Source organism: Pundamilia nyererei, unplaced genomic scaffold (genome assembly GCF_000239375.1).
Source record: "Pundamilia nyererei isolate P.nyererei 1_Seehausen unplaced genomic scaffold, PunNye1.0 scaffold00004, whole genome shotgun sequence".
NCBI classification, from domain to species: domain Eukaryota; kingdom Metazoa; phylum Chordata; class Actinopteri; order Cichliformes; family Cichlidae; genus Pundamilia; species Pundamilia nyererei.
Genome location: NW_005187405.1, coordinates 1,186,633 through 1,206,510, shown reverse-complemented (window position 1 = coordinate 1,206,510; position 19,878 = coordinate 1,186,633). Strand labels below are relative to the sequence as shown.

The following is a 19,878-nucleotide window of genomic DNA, read 5'->3' as shown; positions in this document are numbered from 1 at the left end:
AGCCTATCTGCTTCAAGATTCAAAGATGTTGTGCATTCAGAGATGCTTCTGCTTCTTCTTCTTCTGCATGCTTTGGTTTTAATGAACTTTTTTTCTGGGATATTGTATCTTCCTATCAGCTAGAACCAGTCGCGCCTTTCTCCACTGACCTTTGACATCAACAAAGCGTTTTCACCCAGAAAACTGCCGCTCACTTGATGTTTTCTCTTTTTCAGACCATTCTCTATGAACCCTAGAGGTGTTTAGAAAATCCCAGTTTCTGAAATACCAGCTCACTTGGTCCTGACAACCATACTACGATCAAAATCTCTTAAATAACCTTTCTTCTCCATTTGGTTTGAACTTAAGCATCTTGACTTGACAGGTCTACATGCATAAATGCACTGAGTTGCTGCATTGTGACTGGCTGATTAGATATTTGCATAAACAAGCAGTTGAGGAGGTGTATCTTAAAGAAGTGGCCAGTGAGAGCACGCACAAAAATCGCTTGGTATAAACTGAATATATACCAATCAAGTACATTTCATTTGAACAGGTAACTTAAATGTAACATTTTACATTGCACTTATGCAACATAGTTACGTGTAACCAAATAACCAAAAATCATCAGTTTGGGAATACATGTTAAGAAAAATGGCCTCCCTATGCTTTACCTTTAAACACGTCCTTATCTGGAAACTAATAGAACAAGTTGCATCAGAGTTATGACTTTATTATTATAGGTCCATATTTGTAGACGATATGTCTCGACAGGTTGGTCCCCTTTGAGTGGAGGTTTGTGGTCTAGATTTCATTAAGTATGCAATCAGTCGTTTGTGTGTTTTTGGCTGTCAGTAAAATTATGCAAAAACCTCCAAGCTGACTATAATTAAAACCCAGTGGAGAGGTGGAGTATGAGCAAACCCATTAAACAGAGCGAAGCTGGATCGCTTTCTTCAAAACTGCGAGATGGGGCAGTGAAACTGGTGAAAGGATGCACTTTTCCAGTGATTAATGGAAAGACAAACATTAGGTAGCTCTTGTTTGAGCCAGAGTTAGACATGCTGGAAGGATGCCTCGGGTTTAGAGTTTCACCCTTTCACACTGTTGCCTCCCTTTATGCTCAACTCTCACTCTGATTTTTCTTTTGTGCTTTTCTCCGTACACGGCTTCTTGTGATTAAAGTGACCCAGACTTCATATTCTGTTGTTACAGTATCTAATCCGTTGCATCAGAGACTGCTTTCATGTAGCTAAAGAAGTATACTCTGAGGTTGGAGGCTTATCAAAATACACCACTGATGCAGGCATAGTAATTGTTATTATTAGATTTTCTGCCATGCCAACAGTAAGCAGTGGGCTTGCATGAGACAATTTAATTGACTGGTCACGGGTTCTCTGATTGGACATGGAAAAGGAGGCTGTTTTGAAATAAACACTGGAGTGACAGTTTGGAGGGTTTTCTTCTGAAATGAAGACAGGCACATTCAGTGATACTGAATTATATCTATACTGCTTTGCTTGCACCTTGGCATTCACATAATCTATTCACATTAAATAAAAAAGAAACTGTTAAATTTGACACTAAATTAGCTGTAAACGTTAGAGCTGGCAACAAAATTTGTCACTAAATTAAACAGCTTTTAGTTTCCACCACTTCGATCTTCCTTTCCTTTACTGCTAAAATCCACAAATCTCACTTTTAGCACTTCAAAAAATTTAAGAAAAATCTGCAAACAGTCCTGTAATGTAAATGAAACAATCATGCAACTTAAAAAGAAAATGTTCTAGCAGGACATCATATTCAGCTCTCGTTATTAACAAAATCACGTCCTGGTCTTTGGTTTTTAGGCGTGTGGGGTGTTAATAGCTCATTTATTACATCGTTGTAACTGGAGCGTGGACTTAATGCGAGCGAGAAACGCTTTTACTTCTTTTCTAAATTTCCCATAAATGCCTGCTGATTTACCTGATGTTGTTCTTCTTGCAGTTGCAGTTGCAGAAGACCAAATATTTGCAGCTGGGGCAGAACCGTGGGCAGTACTATGGAGGATCCTTGCCAAACGTCAATCAGATTGGAAACAGCACGATCGACATGCCTTTTCAGGTGCAGGATTGCTTATCTTTCCTTTGCCTTTCACATTTACAACTAAAATATACCTGGTGTAGGTCAATTCAATCTGTGGTCTTAACTGCAAAAATATATTGTGTGATATAAATAAATAAATACCCCCATTTTTTCCCAATCTCTATGGGTAAGTAATATCCTGCAGTATTGACTGGTCGCTTTTTTTAGACATCCTGTGGTTCTTTTTCCCTGGACTAAATATTCTTCTACAGGAAGTCACATACTTTGTGTAAGTCACTTATGTAAGCAGTATATGAACAAAAATAATACTTTATTTAGAGGCAGTGTAAGTATCCAAGGCCACAGCCTACATTAGGTTTGTATACGGTTGTAGCATGGCTCGGCGCAGGCTCTGTCCAATAAACACTGTGTACACAGTCCTGCAATAACTTTGAAGTTTATATGTTGCTGCCGCAGCGTAATAAGAACGTTCTTGAAGCCACGTCTGTCACACCAAATTTGAATTGTGTGTTTTATGTGCAGGGAGCCACAGCTTCATGCTGGGCTTCAGTGCACTCGGCAACAACGTGAACAGAAGCAGAAGTTTTTTTTATTGCTTTAAATTGTTTTCAGGAGCAGCTTCAAAGGTGGCAGGAAAGGATTTGCATTAATTGTCGACAGAAACATAAAAGAAATGTCAGTCTTCAGTGAAAGCCTTAAAACTGATATTGCACAATAATGAATGTTAGAAATTGAAGGGAAAAAGGGTCAGGAGGTTGTGTGTAATTTGTTCTGAATAATAGGTTTCATTTTATTTGGGGAAATAAAAAAAGAAAAAATCATTGCGTTCAGTGCTATCTGCAACGCGACTGCTGCGTTGCTTAGTGTGTCAGTCTGTGTATATGAGAAAGAAGAGCTTCTCCATGTTTTATTCTCTCAGCCAGTGCTGGAAACAGTCTCTTGCTTGAAAGGCACTGAAGCTGCACAGCAAGACAGAAAACATCTGTCATGTGGGCTAAAAAGCCCTTGTCCTTGAAATTTCCACGGAATAGCTTCAGACAAATGGAACAAGATACCAACCTTTAAAAAAAAGGAAAATGTAATGCAGTTTCGTAGTTTTAATTTTCTTTGCCAATGAAATGACAACCCTCAAAAAAACAACAAACAAACAAGTTGAAGAACACGCGTAGAACATAATGCACACATTTCAGATTTTCTTTTTCCAGTCTTCCCCCATCCTTTTCACCCCGGACCACTTTACCTTTCATTCCTGTGCTACATGCTCATAGGAAGTGTTTATTCTCTGCTGGCCAATAGCAGTGTAACTGAGGTAAAGTGCTGACTACCGTGGCTGCCGCAGTGCTTTTTGTAGATTAATGACCTCAAAAACTCTCTTGTTATTGTTACACATTCAGCTCTAATAGTGCAGGCCGGTGAGGAGCTGAAAAGTAATGTTTGCAATTTGCGCAGTTCATTACCCATTTTTTTCCTTGTCTTTATTTGTCAGAATTCAGGGCTCGACATGAACAGGTCGACGCGACACCACGGATTGGTGGAAAGAGTCTACCGCGATCGGAACCGCATCACATCGCCCCACCGGAAACCCCTGTCTGTTGACAAACACGGACGACAGATATCCTTTTATGCTGCCTGTTGGGTGAAGTGTTGTTTAATGTTGGTTTTTATCTGGTTTCTGAGCTTCAGTTTAAATCAGAGTGCTTGGTCAAAACTTCACTCGGTCAAATTTTTCTTTAGGAGCAGTAGAGTGGCATTTCTGCAGATTATTGGGAATTTACGCAGATGTTATCCTACCAATGCATGCCCCATGCTACAGTATTTGTTTTGTCCTGTTCATGCTGTTGGAAGCCTGATATACTTAATCACACTGAGAAAAAACAAACAAACATGTTTATATCCTAAAAATGGGTCAGTTTAACCCATTCCTAGGTGCTTACTAGGCATGAATATTTCAGCTTTTTGTGGATTCAAATGAGAAGTAGCTTTGAAATGAAAAACGATAGGGATGTCTCATAAACTGCTGTAGGTGCACGAAGCCTAAAAACAGGTCATTTTAGCCTGTCGCTAGGTGGTTGCGGGGCAACACGATGCCATCATAATGTGTCATGCATAATTTAGCTTTTGCGAATACAAATTAAATGTTACTGTTGTGAAATACAAACGATACAGTGCTTTTATAAGGTGCATAAGTGCAAAAAAATGGATCGTTTCAAACTGTTGCTGGGTGGTTGCTAGGCAATGCGATGATGCCGCAGTATCTGATATAGATAAGAACCTTCCGGGGCCTAAGATGAACTTGTGTGCACAGGTTTGGTTGCTCATCTTCTAATGCTCTCGGAGGAGTTGGTGGACAAAGAAACCAACGCACAGACAGACAGAGATTTCATGTATTATGATAAATATTCAGTGGGAGGAGTTTGGCTGGGAATAACATGGTGTCAACAGCTGAACATTAGCATCGTGGAGATGTTAATAAACCATAGTCTGCACACACCCACACAGTTCTGAGAACAGGACTAATCACACAGTATAAGTGAAACCACCTGCGGGCTCTCATCATTCTCCAGCAGAAGTCAATGCAAATCTTTAAACTGTATTATTGTTTTTTAAAGCTTAATATATGCATAAAATATACATTTGTGTTTAAATGCTCCTTCGTGGTAGCATAATTGGAAAATACACAGTGCAGAACAAGCAATTATTAACACCTTTTCATTAATAATGCTGTTGTATTCAGCCAGCTTTTGAAATGGAAGTGCTTCTTGATTTCAGATTTTTAGATCTTAATCAAACTCTTTGTGGGCATTTTTGTAAAAGACTTCGGCCTGTAGGTAATGAAAGTGTACCCTGTATTGTAGAAGATCACCAAGCACAGTGCTTTTTTTTATTTATTTATTTTTTGAATTCACAGAAGAGAGTACACTGATTCTGCCAAGGCTTTATTCTCCAGCTGTTATTTCTTAACCTGCGATGTCACATTGACAGCTGTCCATATGGCTCTGTATATCTCTCGCCGCCACCTGATACTAGTTGGAGGAGGTAAGACGGTCTCTGATAATGACACAATGTCTCGGCATGGCCTTCTTGCAACTAAATGCATTTTTATTTTCACCTGTCATGAAGAAACGTGTTCAGATAATAACGCAAGCCACATTCAGAGTGGAAAGACCCAAGAGGCTAACACTCTGACTGTGAAATCCTTCTGCATTGTCACATATTTAATGACTTTCACAGTTTTCTGCCATTGAGAAAAATTATTGAAATGTTTATATTTACACTTCAAACTATTCCAGTGTCCTTATTCTAGTGTTAAACATTTAAAAATAACTGACTGCTGCATGTGATGTTGTTGTCGCGCAGTGCTGTAGTTGCCCACTATGTACTTTTTTGTGCTATTCGGGTAGATTTTGTCTATAGATCGCCTTATGTGAGTTTAAAATTCTTGTGCTGCAGGACAAACTCTGACTCAGCACTGCATCAGAGCACACTAATTCCTGCCCAGCAGGCCTCCTTCACTGGAGGATCACAGGAGCTGCAGCCAAAACGAGGTACACAAGATTTCGAAGATGTTCTCGTCATGTAGTGTAAGAGACATGTTCATTAGTGTGGTGTGTGTCAGCTCACTTCATACAGACACCCTGCATGAAATGAGCTTTTAACTCTGCCTTGAATTAGTCTATATGTGCTTTTTAAATTAGTGTTTTTTTGCATTATCTGCAGAATTCAGTGTTATTTGTTTTTTTGTTTTTTTTTGTGATCCTGTTTAGTTTTTGTGGTATTTTGTTGCTTTCTCCTGACGACTCAGTGGAAGCGCCCTCCAGTGTATGATGAAAGGGTTTGAATGCGGCTTTGAAGGCAAGAGGAGGAAAATTGATTGCTGTGCAGATGGTGCGCATTCAAGTACCATGTGAATTTCGCTCCTAATGGCCATGTGAGGGGAATTATGTCAATTTTAGAAGCACTTTGGTTGAATTTGTATGTATCATCTTGGAGAAGTGCTTGTGCTTTTACCCATTATTTGCATTCAGAATTCTTTTTTCTTTTACTAATGTCACACTTCTTGTCTACTTTCTTTTTTTGTTTTTGTTTTTCCTCTTTTTAAAGGAACCTTTTTCTTCCCACTGTCATCAAGTGCTTACTCAAAGGGAATTGCTGGGTACCTTGTCATCATTTTGTACCTTACAATGCAATAGTGCTTGGATATATATAAATTCATGTATATATATGTTGTAACTTGACGCTACATACATTAACGACTGCACTTACTCACTTGATCTGATTAAATGAAGGCAGTTATTATGAGCTTCAACAGGCAGGACATCTGTAGATCCAAGAGATTGAGGAGATTTATTTTTTAATTTCTCCATCTCTCGCTCTCGCTCTCCCCAGTCCTCCTACTCACTGTACCGGGGTCTGAAGCAATTAAACAAGAGGTGGATGAAGATGGACAGAAACATAACTGGGACAGCAAAAAAGTAAATCTTCACACAAAATGTTTTTCACTTGAGTATTTCACTGGTCTTCCTGATACACTAGTTGTCTTTTTTTCTCCCACTTTAGAACATTTCAAGATCCAAGCCCTGCAAAGTTCCTGGAATCCAGTGAGTTTTAATGTCTTAGGTTGTCTAAGGATACCTTCCTCTATAGTCTGAGTAACACAATGAAATTATGTTTCAGTGTAAATATTTTTGGGGGGCACGTTGGTCTCACTGTTACGATATAGTGTTTAAATCCAGAAAGGAAGCTTCGGCTAGGTACGTGTGTACACAAATCTGATGAATGGGTGTGAATAAAGCGTAGTTTTGAACTGAAAGCATCTGACTGTAGTTCAACATTTTCATTTTGACTCGCTCAACTGCCAAAGGAATGAGAGTGTGGAGCCAAAAGATTTGCAAAAATACCCTGGGCCAAATGCATGAAGTCCAAATATCTCTGGACTTGTTTGCCTCGGGAGACATTTCCAAGTAATCTGAATAAGCTACTGGTGTTGGCGGTTCTGCTATTTCATCACCGAGTATATCGAGCATGTCATCGCTGGAGAGTTTACGGCACCCATCTGTTTTTCTGCAGCATTTTCCCGTCTCCAGAACAGCAGCTGACCGCTTCGATGAAACCAGCAGCCCACAACACTGGCGGCTCTCTTCCCGATCTGACCAACATCCAGTTCCCTCCTCCGCTGCCCACCCCGCTCGACCACGACGACCCAGCTGCCGCCTCGTTCGGCTCCCAGAGCAGCACGCAGGCTCTGGGTAACACACAAGGTGGTAATAAGCACTCTCTGCTCTGTTCTCTCTGGACATATCTTAAAGTTATGTGCAGGATATGAAGGATCTTGGATTTCAGCATTTGCCACTTGTTTGGTGCCAAGTTGGGTCTTTAAGGAAACTGTTTTCTTGTGCTGGGTAGGAGTGAACACGTCTCAACCCACAGTAGCCATGGAAATCCAGGCCGGGCAGGATAGTGTGATTCCTCTCATCCTGAACGCGGGAGACTCCCACCAGCACCAGAACCTGCAGCTCTCCCCAACAACTCCACCTCTCACTCTCTCCCAGGTACTCAAGAGGAAAGCGTTGTACATTAATAGACATAGAAACAGTGTCATGATTTGTAGGCAGGCTACAAATACTGAAATGAATGCTTTTTGAGGTTTCTGTCATATAAAGTGCCGTGCTCCCAACAGGCAGCCATTAATGCCATGAACCTGGAGCAGCAGCTGTCCCAGTACGCCTTCTTCAGCCAGCAGCCGTCGTCCCAGACACACCCAAACCAGCAAGTGAGTTTCTATCCAAAGCCACAGCTCAAAACATAATAAACTTGATCTCATTCATATGTACGAACATCCAGTTTTATATAGTATTATGACCACTTGCCAAAAAAAATCAATGAATGAGTCAACAGCAGTTGTTTAACTCGGACGTGTGGCTCGTTTTGTTTTCATTTACCCGTTTTAAACATCCAGAGGATTGCTGAGCGTTAGTCCATCTGCATATGAAGCAATTCGCTCACTGTCTGCCGCTTTACAGCTGACAGTTGGTCGCCCTGCCCTGTTGTTAGTTACTTCAAACAATCACCTCAGAGTTGAGAGTAGTTTAACTTGCTTTCTGCCCACCGCTAAAGCCAAATCACTGCTAGTCACTTCCTCTTAGAATGTCTATCACCTTAGGTCAGAGTTATTTGAAGCCGAAAAGATAAAGGGAAACTTTCAGCAACGTGCTCTCCTACACAACATGCTGCCAGTGCAGATGTTGCATATCGCTGCCCCCTCCCCCTGGCACTGACTCACTTTCTCTCTCACTCCCTCGCTTTTACCCGTGGTTTGTGGACATCTTTTCATTTTCTCCGCAGTTTTGGTTGCATTTCCTCTCCGGTTTTCTCTTTTCTGCCGCAGCCGTTCCTTAAACTCTTCCTTATAAGGAATTATATTTCTTGGGCCCGCTATAGTAGCTGCAGTGGATTCACACTCGAATCACACTCTCGAACTTGTCATGTCATGTACAACATACAGAGAAGCGTCTGATCATGTTTGTTATTGGTAGTAGTAGAGAATGAGTCATTATCATCTGAAGTTAAGTCTAAATTTTGGAATTGATGAAATAATTTACTTAGTAAAAGTTATTCTGGGTCTTCCAGCCAATCCTGGGTCCTGAATTTTCAGTGGCTGTGGAAGTCAGGAAGTTTCACTGGAAATTAGGATCGAGTCCATTCCTTTACAAACCTGTTGCTGTGTTTCAGTTTGTGACGCTGGCGTTGTGGTCTGCTTTCCATTTCATCAGTCTGTCAGCTCCCTAAGCCTCCAATCTCGGGATTATGTTTATTAATGCAAGTACAGCTAATCCCAATCTCCAAGTCTTTCCAACTTCTTCCAATATTTTTGGATTTATGAATGTTTTCATTCTTTTCATTCTAAGAATGTTCATACATTTTATCTCTGTTTATCACATGAACGCTAAATCATTTGAAACTGTAGCTTTATGTTAAATGTTACTGAACACGTGTCCTAACAAACTGTAATCATGAAGCCGTTCATGTTTAACTGAAATGAAAATGCATTTTTGTGTTCCACAGCCCATTAAAAAAAAAAAAAAAAGAATATTACAAAACTTTGATGTTAGCCAGACTTTAAGATCTCAGACTTAATGTTTATCTGCAGCTGCTGCTGCTTTTTAATTAGATTGATAGCATCCAGATTGTGAATGAGTGAGTAAGATGAAAAATGAGGGGAAAAATAGATAAACTGCATTTAATGACGATGATGCGTTTTGGCTCTCATGGGAACATTCGACTTACTTTGACTTACTTACGTTTACTCGTCTGTGATTCAGTCACCTCTCTATTGTTGAGATGTTTAATGAGATGGAATTAGAGAATAACCACACCAGAGTTATAGGAGCAGCAGTTCATAAATGAATTATTATAACTATATTTTTCTAATAAGGTTCCAAATAAATAATAAAACCTATGATGATTTCAGTTACCAGTTAGTTGGAAGAAAACTTCGCAAACTCTTTGATATTCCTGTCACGTCTGCTTTTATTTCATTTACTTTGATTACTTTTTGAGCAGATCTTCATTTTTGCCACAGTTGACTAAAAATAAAAACGCACCAACAACTGTGCTTTCCATGTCTTTATTCAACATACTGAGTTATTATCAGAGAGGCTGTAAAAAAAAAAAAAAGTGAATCCCTGCTAATTGCTTCTCCAAAAGCTGTTTGGATTCAGGTGTTCCAATTATGAAGATGAGACTAGAAGTGTGGGTTGTAGAGGTTGTTCTCAGTAAGAAAGCCATAGAGAGTTTTCTCTTGTGATAACTATGACTCAGTCACAAAAGCTTTCTCGCTGGGTTTTTGCACAAACCTCTTAAAAGCTACAGACACATTTCCAAGAATCTAGGCGTTCATCGGTCCACAATGAAATAAACAGAGGAGATAATGACGTGGGGCTATTGGGATCACAGCAAGTGCGAATACACGCGGTCCTGAAGAAGGTACAAAGAACCCAAGGCCAACTGCAAAACACCTGCGGAGATCTCGCTAACTTGCTAAAATCTTTGTTCGTGTGTCTCAACTCCCAGAACAACAGATGAGACGCAAGTATAACATTTTGACAAAAAATACACAATGATTTACTTAGAGGGGTAACAGTAAAACCATATCCCTGCTGCCTCGGGGTCTGGGAAAAAAGACATTTCACAGGAGATTGTCAGTGCAGCAGTCCTTGTGCATAGTCAGGTCAGACTCTTCACCTTTAACTAGAAAGTTTATGTGTGTGTTTTTTTTACATTTTGGCATGAATCTTTGACAATAAAATTCAACAAAAACATATAAAACTCTAAAATCTAAACTCCTAAAAATGTCACATAAAAGGCAACTTGTAGCCTTTTATGTGATTTTTTTTTTCTTTTGATGTGTTTTCATATCTGCCAAGATGTAATAAAATAAGATATGAATATAATGCGTGTGTGATAAGCAAGCATTAAAATTATACAGTGGTGCTTAAAGATTAGTTATCTATTTATGAGTCCACTGCTTATTTTCCAGCAGGCAGGTCTGGTCCAGCTGCCGTCCTCGGTGAACTCCTGCTCCCCGTCAGACAACCAGGCGTCCTCGCAAACCAACATGACCATCGACATGAACGTGGTGAGCAGTCTGTGTCTCGCTGATTTGTTGCAACAACAACCCAGCGATGACTGGTTCTCCTTGGCTGGTTCCCAGTTTTCCCGAAGAACTGTTTTCAGATGGTGTTAACGTGTTGGGCTCGGGGTTTCGCGAACACACTGCCACGTCGAAGTAATCAGAACTGATCTCGTAGACGTTCAGCTGTGACGTGAAGTTGTCCAAGAGTGTGTTTTGTAACAGACGTTTTGCTTGGGGGGGGGGGGAAACGACGTGAAAATAGGACTGTGTGTGACAGTGCAACTGTTCTTTCTTTGTTATTTTAACTATGATACAAAACCATAATTTTGCAGTCCCAGAATTTCTTTGTTTCTCTGCAGAGTTCAAGTCCCCCCCAAAAACCACTAAAGCAGAATGTAAAAAAAATGCACAAAGAGATTCGCAAAACATCCGTGAATCTGAAAGCTTCTGTAAGGCGCTGTTTCTCCTTCAGATCTTGGCTCTCGCTGCTTCGCTCTACTGTTGCGATGGGAATGTGTTTGGATTACTGCAGAAATGAAGTGGCCTACATTCTCTTCATCTCCGTAAAAGACTGTGCGGCGTGAGGTCACGGAAAACGCAGAGGAAACTCGCTGGGATCTGGATCTTAGACTTGTATTCTTGTTATTAAACCGTTAATAAGGAAATGTTTTTATCACTTTACAGTCAAAGTAATGTCAAGGAAAACATCACCTTCTTTCATTTTCAGGCGAGTTCAAACAGGTTTACTCGACGCCACTGACCAGGTCACCGGTTTATAGCTCTATCCATAGACCTTGAACTCCTTTTTATCGCTCTCATCTCATGCTACCATTATTTTGGTAACTTATCTTTTAATAGTTTAGGAGTTTAAAGGTTTGAACGCCTCGTTGACTTGTAAATGATTAAACATTATCAGCCTCATTTGATAAATCTCAATTACTTGATGGCGTATCTGTTGCTTACTTGGAAGGTTTTATAGTACTTTTTTTTAATTTTGTTAGACAGTATAAAAAACATCTGATGATAGGACAGAACAAGAGATAGCAGAGTGGGTTTTCCCTGGTCACTATTTTTAAAATATTCACTTGCTCAGGTTTAATTTCCAGCGATATTCTTACTAATTAATCCCCTGTAGTACTCAGTCTTTCACTTTTCTTTTTTTTTTCTACTACTCCACTTACATGAGATCTACACATCACTCATCACATATTGTGATCATACTAATTACATTTCAGCATTAGCTACAAGTATGCACAGGTTCAATATCGTTAGCTTCATAGCATAAGTGCCTAAGTCATTTTTTTGTGATGACATAGGCAGACGGACAGGATGATGCAGCAGTGGTAGGGGAGTAAAGTTAGGCAAAAATCTCAATTTGACCAAAAAATGACTTAGGCACTTATGCTATGAAGCTAACGATATTCCTCTGATCGCCAGTCTCCTGCAAGAAAAACACCACAGACATGGTTAACCAAAGCTCCTTGTTCAATAGGAGAAGAGTTACACACAACGAACGAGGGGGGGAAACAAAACGACGGCCTCCAGTGTGAATAACTCAAATGTATCCTCTTGTATCAGGCCTCGTCCCTTCAACAGTACCGCAGTAGGGTTGGATCCTCTGCCAATCAATCTCCAACCTCTCCCGTCTCCAATCAAGGCTTCTCACCCGGAGGCTCGCCTCAAGTAAGGGCGTATGGACTGAACGAGCTGCTGGCTCGCTTTGTATAAACATCACCGTCCCTTGCATCGTAGTGCTGTGGTTATCTCTGCTGAGTAGGACTCCGTGCAGCTTTTTCTTGTTGATACAGATCTGGGCAAAAAAAAATAAAATAAAAAGCGAGCCCTTCAGCAAGACCCATAACATCAAAACAAGCATTTCCCCCCCTTAAGTTAATTGTATTGTCATTATTTATGTATTTACATATGATTACTTTCTGTGTTTTATAAGCCAAAAAAGAATAATATCTATTAGTATCTAATAAGTAGATAAAACACAGTGCAGCCTCTATTAGTTGACATTTTAACGAGCAATAGCAGGAAATCCTGGGGTTTCTTTGAGTCTGAGTCTACCGACATGCACAGCGGCATCATTAACCTTATAAATCACTGATGTGTTTTCCATGCATGACATAAGAGGAAGTGAAACCGCGCAGTGAAGGAAATACTCTGGGAGAAAGCTGTCTGTGTGTACTTAAAGTTAATAATATATACATAGAAAATGTGCATTAAAAGGTTCTATTCCTGATCTGAATGATCACATTAAGCGTTGACAAACTGTGAACCCTGAGCAGCTCTTGTTTTGCCCAGATCTGACCACCAGTCTCTTTAAGCAGTCTCTTAGTGTCATTGATGTGTTTTGTGATGTAGCCGTGTCCCTGACCTTCCTCCTCCTCTGCTGCTTTTTGTGGTATTTGCATCGCAACTCCACCGTTTCCCTCCCAGTCTTGCTTATTAGACTGTGAAGTGGAGTTTGTTTTGTTCTTTCCCATGTTTGTCAGATCTCTGTGTTTATTGTGGGTTTGCACCAGCATGGGGGGGAATGGGTGAGCATCAAGGGAGGTATTAATCCCCTTCGAAGGATTTTTCAGGAAAAGCTGTGCAAAACTGAACCTTGCTTGCAATGTAGTGCATTAAGATAAACTGAACACACCCAAGGTAAACATGGATTAGGGCTGTCAGTGATGTGCGTGAGACTTAGTAAAAGCATGTAAGATTTGCAAAAGGTAGTGCTGATAATCTTTTAATCGCTTATTGCTAAGTGTTCTTTCTTAAATACTGTCTTGAATTACACCTTTAAAAGTGCCATCTAGTAAGCCTTTACTGGTCCAAAGATTGAAGTTATAGTTTCTGACTTTTAAACATGCCCTTGTGTGTTTGAGATGTGGAGAGAGAGAGGAACGTGACGAGTGACAGAGTTGATTCATGCTGTGTGTGCATTTCTATATGTTTGCTTTCCCAACTCGGGCCTTTCCAGAGCTGAAGTGGCTCACTCGTAGTCCCGAGGTTATCCACGGGCCAAACCACAACCGACAGTCTGTGTTCTCTTGTTATCCTGCTCTGCCCCGTGGGGAGTTGTGCAGCGCACACAGATAATGTGGTTTAGAACTAGGTGGAGCACAGACTGAGAATATGATCCAATTACTTATACATTAAGAGGCCACAATGAAACGGGAGAATTCCTGCTGCTGATTCGATGAGGACATTCAAATGAGGAATTTCAAGAGAATTAGCTTGCGCTGGATGAGTCGGTGGAGGGGAGAATAAAGCCACAGAGGGGATTACATTTTCAGTGATTCCCTTAATTTTAACGCACATTACATCCTGTTTGGTTTGTCTTAATTAAAACGTGGAAGCCAGAAGGCAGGAGAGGAAGCTCCTTTTTCATGTAAGGCTTTCCTTTTGTTGTCCTTACGTAGACGATTTGGGGCGTTTGGCCGGTTTGCATTTCAGTGTATTATGTATACAGAGAGCTGTAAGATATCGGCAGCTGATATTGAAAGATTTTGCCTCGTGTGATTAATTAAGCCATTTATTTATTTATTTTATCATATAATATATTTATTTACATATCTGCAGATTACTACAACTGTTTTTTTTTTCTTTTATTTTTTGCAGGTTTTAAATTGTTTTTGTGCAATTAAAATGAAAAGGTTTGTGCTGCAGTAATGTCACACAAATGTGCAAAACGTTATGGCAGATGCTCAAAGACTTGTGAAGGCCCCCTCATGAAAGAAAATCGGCTATAAGCATTTTATAGAGGCATATAAAAAAATGCTAATTATTCTAAGCCTTTGTATCTGGTTGTTTAGACCCGAGGTGTCAAACATGCAGCCCACTTTGATCGTTAGTGGGTCAGACCAGTGAAACTACATGATAAATGTGTAAAATTCCAGTAAAACATCTGGTAGTTTATTGCCTAGACGGTGCTGTAATTCCGAGATTTTTTTCTTTTTAAAACACAAAAGATAAAATAAATACGCTGATGGTGCATCATTCACATAAAAACACTTAATGTGTTGGCATATGCAAACTGGGTGGGCATTTGTACATTAAAAACCTCACACATTTCCAGACGTTGTGACATGTTGCAGTGTTCTAGCTGCTTTGACTGTCTCGTTTTGTATATCCCGTGTTTTTTGTTTAATGTATTATGTCTGAAGCCTTGATGCAATACATATATATGCTCATATTGATGGTGCGCACTTGTAATTTTGACCTACATCTATAATAAACCGATCACTGCTTGTTTGTTGTTGCAGCACAACTCCATACTGGGCAGCGTGTTTGCAGACTTCTACGACCAGCAGCTGCCTTCCATTCAAGCCAGTGCGCTCTCACAGCAGGTACAGGCTCTGTCCGTGTCAGATAGAAACCAATCATCTTCGCATGTTTTTCCTGCATTTACCTTTCTCCTACTTCAGGGACTTGTTGCATTATTTCTTTCTTTTGGGATTGCCAGTTGGAGCAGTTCAACATGATGGAGACCCCCATCAGCTCTGACAGCCTGTACAACCAGAACTCCACCCTCAATTACTCCCAGGCTCTTATGATGGGTTTGACTGGCCACTGCAACCCTCAGGACTCGCAGCAGCTTGGATACAGTAGCCATGGCAACATCCCCAACATCATTCTCACAGGTGCTGTTTTGACACTTCACACGGCTTCTCAAGACATGCAGCAAGTGGCCTGTTAAGGCAGAGACCCAGACTTTAAAGTGTAGAACTGGTAGATCCAAGTGTGGAGGAACGCTTGTGATTCACATTTTCTTGTGGGTCTTGTGACAGTAACTGAACAGAAGAAGCTTCACAATGATTTGGTTGATTACTGGATTTGTATAATGGATGGAAGCAACAGCACTTTGTCATTCAGTCGTTGCATGCTGCCGCAACCCGACGTGTTGTTACATTTCTCACGAGTTGCACATCAAGGATAAAAAAGGTGGTTGCAGTTATGACGGAAGTTACGATGTAGATTTCCCACAGAAGTCTAAATCGGGCATAAATCACAGGATAAAAAAAATGAAAGTCCAACTTGATTATTTATGGTCTGAGCAGTATGAAAGTAGCGGGTTACCTGTCATTCAATCACTAGAATGTTAGCTCTGACATTGTTAAATGCTGCAGAGACGTATAACACTTATCTGCATGTAGATTCAAAGATAACCATCCTCTTAAGGTTTGCCTTTATTAGTTTTTAAAAAATTAGCCCTCCTAATAATCAGCTTCACTTAGATATGTAATTATGATGCCAAGCTGTCCCCTTAAGTTGTTATCAAATCATAACCCACACTCCTCTGCATTCTTTTGTTTTCATTGAAGTTGTCTCTAATTTTAGCCTTCCTTCTCTTCCTTAGAAACCTCAGTGAGATGAATAGTATTTTTTTTTTCTTGTTGTCTTTCCACAGTGAGTGGAGAGTCTCCACCCAGCCTGCCCAAGGACCTGTCTGGCTCCCTGCCCACAGATGTCAGCTTTGATGTGGACTCTCAGTTCCCGCTGGACGATCTGAAAATCGACCCGCTGACGCTGGATGGCCTGCACATGCTCAATGACCCGGACATGGTCCTCACCGATCCCGCCACCGAGGATGCATTTCGCCTTGACAGGCTGTAACAAAAGTAGCGGGTGTAACAGGTGTGTGAACTCTGCTACCTAAAGCCGAGGGTCTCTGAGGAGAAGGTATCTAGAATCAGGCTGATCAAAGGCCTCATCTGGGCTGAGCATCAATTCCACACGACCCAACACAATCGACTCCCACAAATGAGCTCTTAAAATGTTTCTAAAGACTGCTGCTAGCTTCCCTTTAATGGTTCTCTCACTACCTTTTGTGATGGATCCTGTTGCGATTTAGATGATATACCCGTTTTTTATTCGAGGAAGCTTAATGAAAATTTGGGGGCATAAACAGCCCGGTCTCTAATTCTCCATCAATGACTGACTAAACTATGTCTGTAGAGCAAACCCGTAATAAATCACACTATAGCGATCGCACGGCTGTTAACATAGAGTAGCTTGATGACTCAGAGGAAACACCTGTTGAGCTTAACCTCCCTCTGTCCCAAGCTGTAATGGAAGCCCCGGTGAGGCGATGAGTCACCCTTTTGCAAGCTCATTTATTTTTAGGGAATGGTGAATTTTGATTTTTATCATAGTCAGTGGCGGTCATCAGTTTATGCATGAAATCACAAATCACTGTGCATACTTGTTTTGCCTTAATAGCGTCTACATTTTGGTTTTCATGCAAAGATGACTCTTATGTAGATGAGGAAGAAAGAGGGAAAAAAACAAAGAAGCATTTTAGGGATGGAGTAATTTTTTACAGGTGGTTTGGCCTACGTAATCCGCCGTTGTGTCGTCACTACCATATCATTTTTCAACTTCATTTATCGCACCTAAACGGATAAATGAGGAATACGAGCTAGATGTTTACAGGCTTTGTTTTATATTTTACATGTACAGAATGTGATTAGAGTTTGCGTAACGGTATCTATGCAAAACTACAGCGATCGATTTGGGACTGTAAAATGAAACACACACATCGAACCCTTATACGCAGGAAGGCAGCGTGCAGGATTCTTAGAGGACGCACGGCGACCGTGCCATGTTACTTTTGAAACTGTTTCCGTTCTTTCAGACTAGTGAGGTGTAGAGATGGTGGGGGGGAAAGGCACACTGAGCGTGGCACACAGGATTACTCCCAAAGATGTGACCTCAGCGTAGTTGAAATATCTATATATATATGTATATTTTTCCAGACAATTGAACTGCCTCTATAATAGAACAGAATTGTTGATACAAAGAGAATGTATTTAGGTCACATCTGTACAACCATGTTGTTGCCATCCTGTCATCCTCATTGCCTCTCATAACTAGCCTTTATGTCCTTAAGGACACATATTGTTTCCCCAAAGCGGATATGACATCCTGCTTTAAGTTTTATGTGTTGCTTTGCTCGTTTCCCTGGCACTACAGCGACTCTATGTATCCGTTTTCTCGTAGCGCTCGTGTTGTCCGTGCCCTTTATCGGTTCGTTCCGTATCGCTCTGGTCGCTCTCGTAGTCGTATGCTTTCGTGCTTTAAAAATCCTCCGTGAAATCAGTGCGTGTTTCAGTAGATGGGTCCTTTGAGTTCATTCAGAAACGTGTCTCATTATTGCACTTTATGCATTTATTTAAAACACTGATTTCTCAGAGTGTATATACCAAACCCCCCGTCCCCACCTACCCTCGTGACTGTTATGTGCACTGGACCTGTCTGTCCTGTCTTTGATAAAACTTGCCTTCTTTTAAAAAAAAAAAAAAAAAAAAAGAAGACGAAGAAAAAAGAAAAGACAAATGAAAAAAGCAAATTGAATTATAGTTATTTTTGAAAACTTCTATAAAAAAATCTATTGAAGAGAGCTGAGTTTTTACTCAGTCGGTGAGTATTTTGTTACACTGTTACACATTTTTCTTTCCTACATTTTTTGCACGCAGGTGTGTCTGTCGTGTCTCTGCAGCTCTGACTGCATCATGTCGGAATAAAGAAAACGAAACAATGCTCGAAGACGTTTGTAATAAATTATTAATTAGCAAAAAAAAAAAAAGAAAAAAAGAAAAACAAACCACGGTTCAAGTTACAAAAATAGTGCATTGGACATTTGCAGTAAGTGTTATTGTAATACTGTGCCAGATGGGATGAGTCAGTCCCTGAAAAGTATTTTGCAGAATTAATATTGCAGTTCAGTGCAGGTAGAATAAAATGTAAAATAGATATAGATTCATTCCCAGGACACTATTCGGCTGTTATGTTCCTGAAACATCGCGTCTGTCGATGTGCGTCGAGGAACCCTGTGCCAGCATATTTATTTTCATGCAACACAAAACTATGATTGAATCTTAAAATTAGATTTTTAAGCTTTTTCCTTTAAAAAACAACAACAAAACTCTAATATTTCAGATGCATCATGTTTGTCAGTGATCCTGCGTTCTAGTTATCACTGTGGGAAAGTGGGGTGGTTGTTTTTCTATTTTAATAATTTTGTGACTGCACGAATCTCCTTAAGTGTTTTCTCTTTATGGCTTGTTTTTTAACAATTTATTTTATTTTATTTTTAAGGGTTAGGTCGGTTTTGTTTGTCTAAGAAAGCGTGTTGTTTTTTCCCCCTTGTTCGCTAAACTCGTCTTTTGTCTCTCTTTGATTCTGCATCGTGTATAGGCTACGTGACTGCTAAGTGAAGCCTAAAAGCATCAGATATGTGGTAATCAGCCTTTCATGCACATGTAGAAGCCGTTGTGTGATACTGTGTTTTATACCGCAATATCCAGTATGCGCTTTTTTTCCCGTGGAACACCCACACAGTTTTGATTATGTCATGGTAAATCTATAGACTAGCTTTGTATATCGCTGTATGGTAGGAACAATGTTTTTCGTGCTTTATGTGATATGATGTCAAAGTAAGAAAATGCACTGAGAAATACTGTGCTGCAATATGTCATTGTGGCTCTATATTCTCTGCTGGACCTCCAGACTTTATAGTGAGCCTGACATCTTTTGTGGGTTCTTTATTTCCGTTTGTTTTTTGTTTTGTGTGTTTTTTTTAAACACTTTTTGTGCTCATGTAGATAAGCGCTGACTGATGCGTCGCCTGTTACTGCCACCTTTTTAAGCAGTAACGTTCAGGTATCGCACCAGTGTTTACAGAGACAAGAGTTTACAGCAGAGCAACGTTTGTTTTCCTCTACCTTAAAATGTTTCAGCTGAGTTAAATACTGTATCTGGAAAAACAGACTACATGCATGTAGAACCACTTGCAGTGTAGATTAGCTAAACAATTTTGTGGTTTAAACAGTGAATCAGTAAGGTTGAACAGTTATTTCAATATTATTATTTATTAATTCAGAGTTATCTGATATTTCGTTTGGACCTCGTCCATATGCATTTCAAGGCCCTTGAAGCACTTTTCATTTACTTGAAAAACTTTTATTCTGCAGGAATTCCACTTCCTGTTACATATTAGACTATTTAGATTCTTTTGGTCTTTACTTCAGAGCAGATTTGTCTACAGCACTGTATCTTTTTTCTCCTTCTTTTTAAAGTAAAATCAACAGTTGAACCAAAGGTAAAAAAAAAAAAAAGATAGCCATAAGTAAGAGAAAAAATTTAAAACTTTTATAAAACATCCTCTTTTTTCCCTCAAATGA

General features: G+C 40.0%; 1 protein-coding gene across 1 annotated transcript; it reads left to right on the top strand.

Annotated features, from left to right (window-relative positions):
* The first annotated feature begins 741 nt into the window (after nt 1-741).
* On the top strand, nt 742-17,981 carry crtc1a (CREB regulated transcription coactivator 1a). The gene is made up of 15 exons (XM_005721524.1): nt 742-753; nt 1,969-2,085; nt 3,554-3,679; nt 5,042-5,103; nt 5,518-5,612; nt 6,454-6,539; nt 6,625-6,665; nt 7,135-7,325; nt 7,471-7,616; nt 7,745-7,837; nt 10,604-10,702; nt 12,278-12,382; nt 14,959-15,042; nt 15,159-15,336; nt 16,104-17,981. The coding sequence occupies exons 1-15, from the start codon at nt 742-744 to the stop codon at nt 16,307-16,309; spliced, it is 1,641 nt and encodes a 546-aa protein (XP_005721581.1). The 3' UTR covers nt 16,310-17,981.
* Nucleotides 17,982-19,878: the final 1,897 nt, after the last annotated feature.

Bases quoted from the DNA above. Each gene is read 5' to 3' on its own strand.
- crtc1a (XM_005721524.1), top strand. The intron at 2,086-3,553 runs GTGCAGGATTGC...TTTATTTGTCAG, and splicing joins CGATCGACATGCCTTTTCAG to AATTCAGGGCTCGACATGAA. The intron at 15,337-16,103 runs GTGCTGTTTTGA...GTCTTTCCACAG, and splicing joins CCCCAACATCATTCTCACAG to TGAGTGGAGAGTCTCCACCC.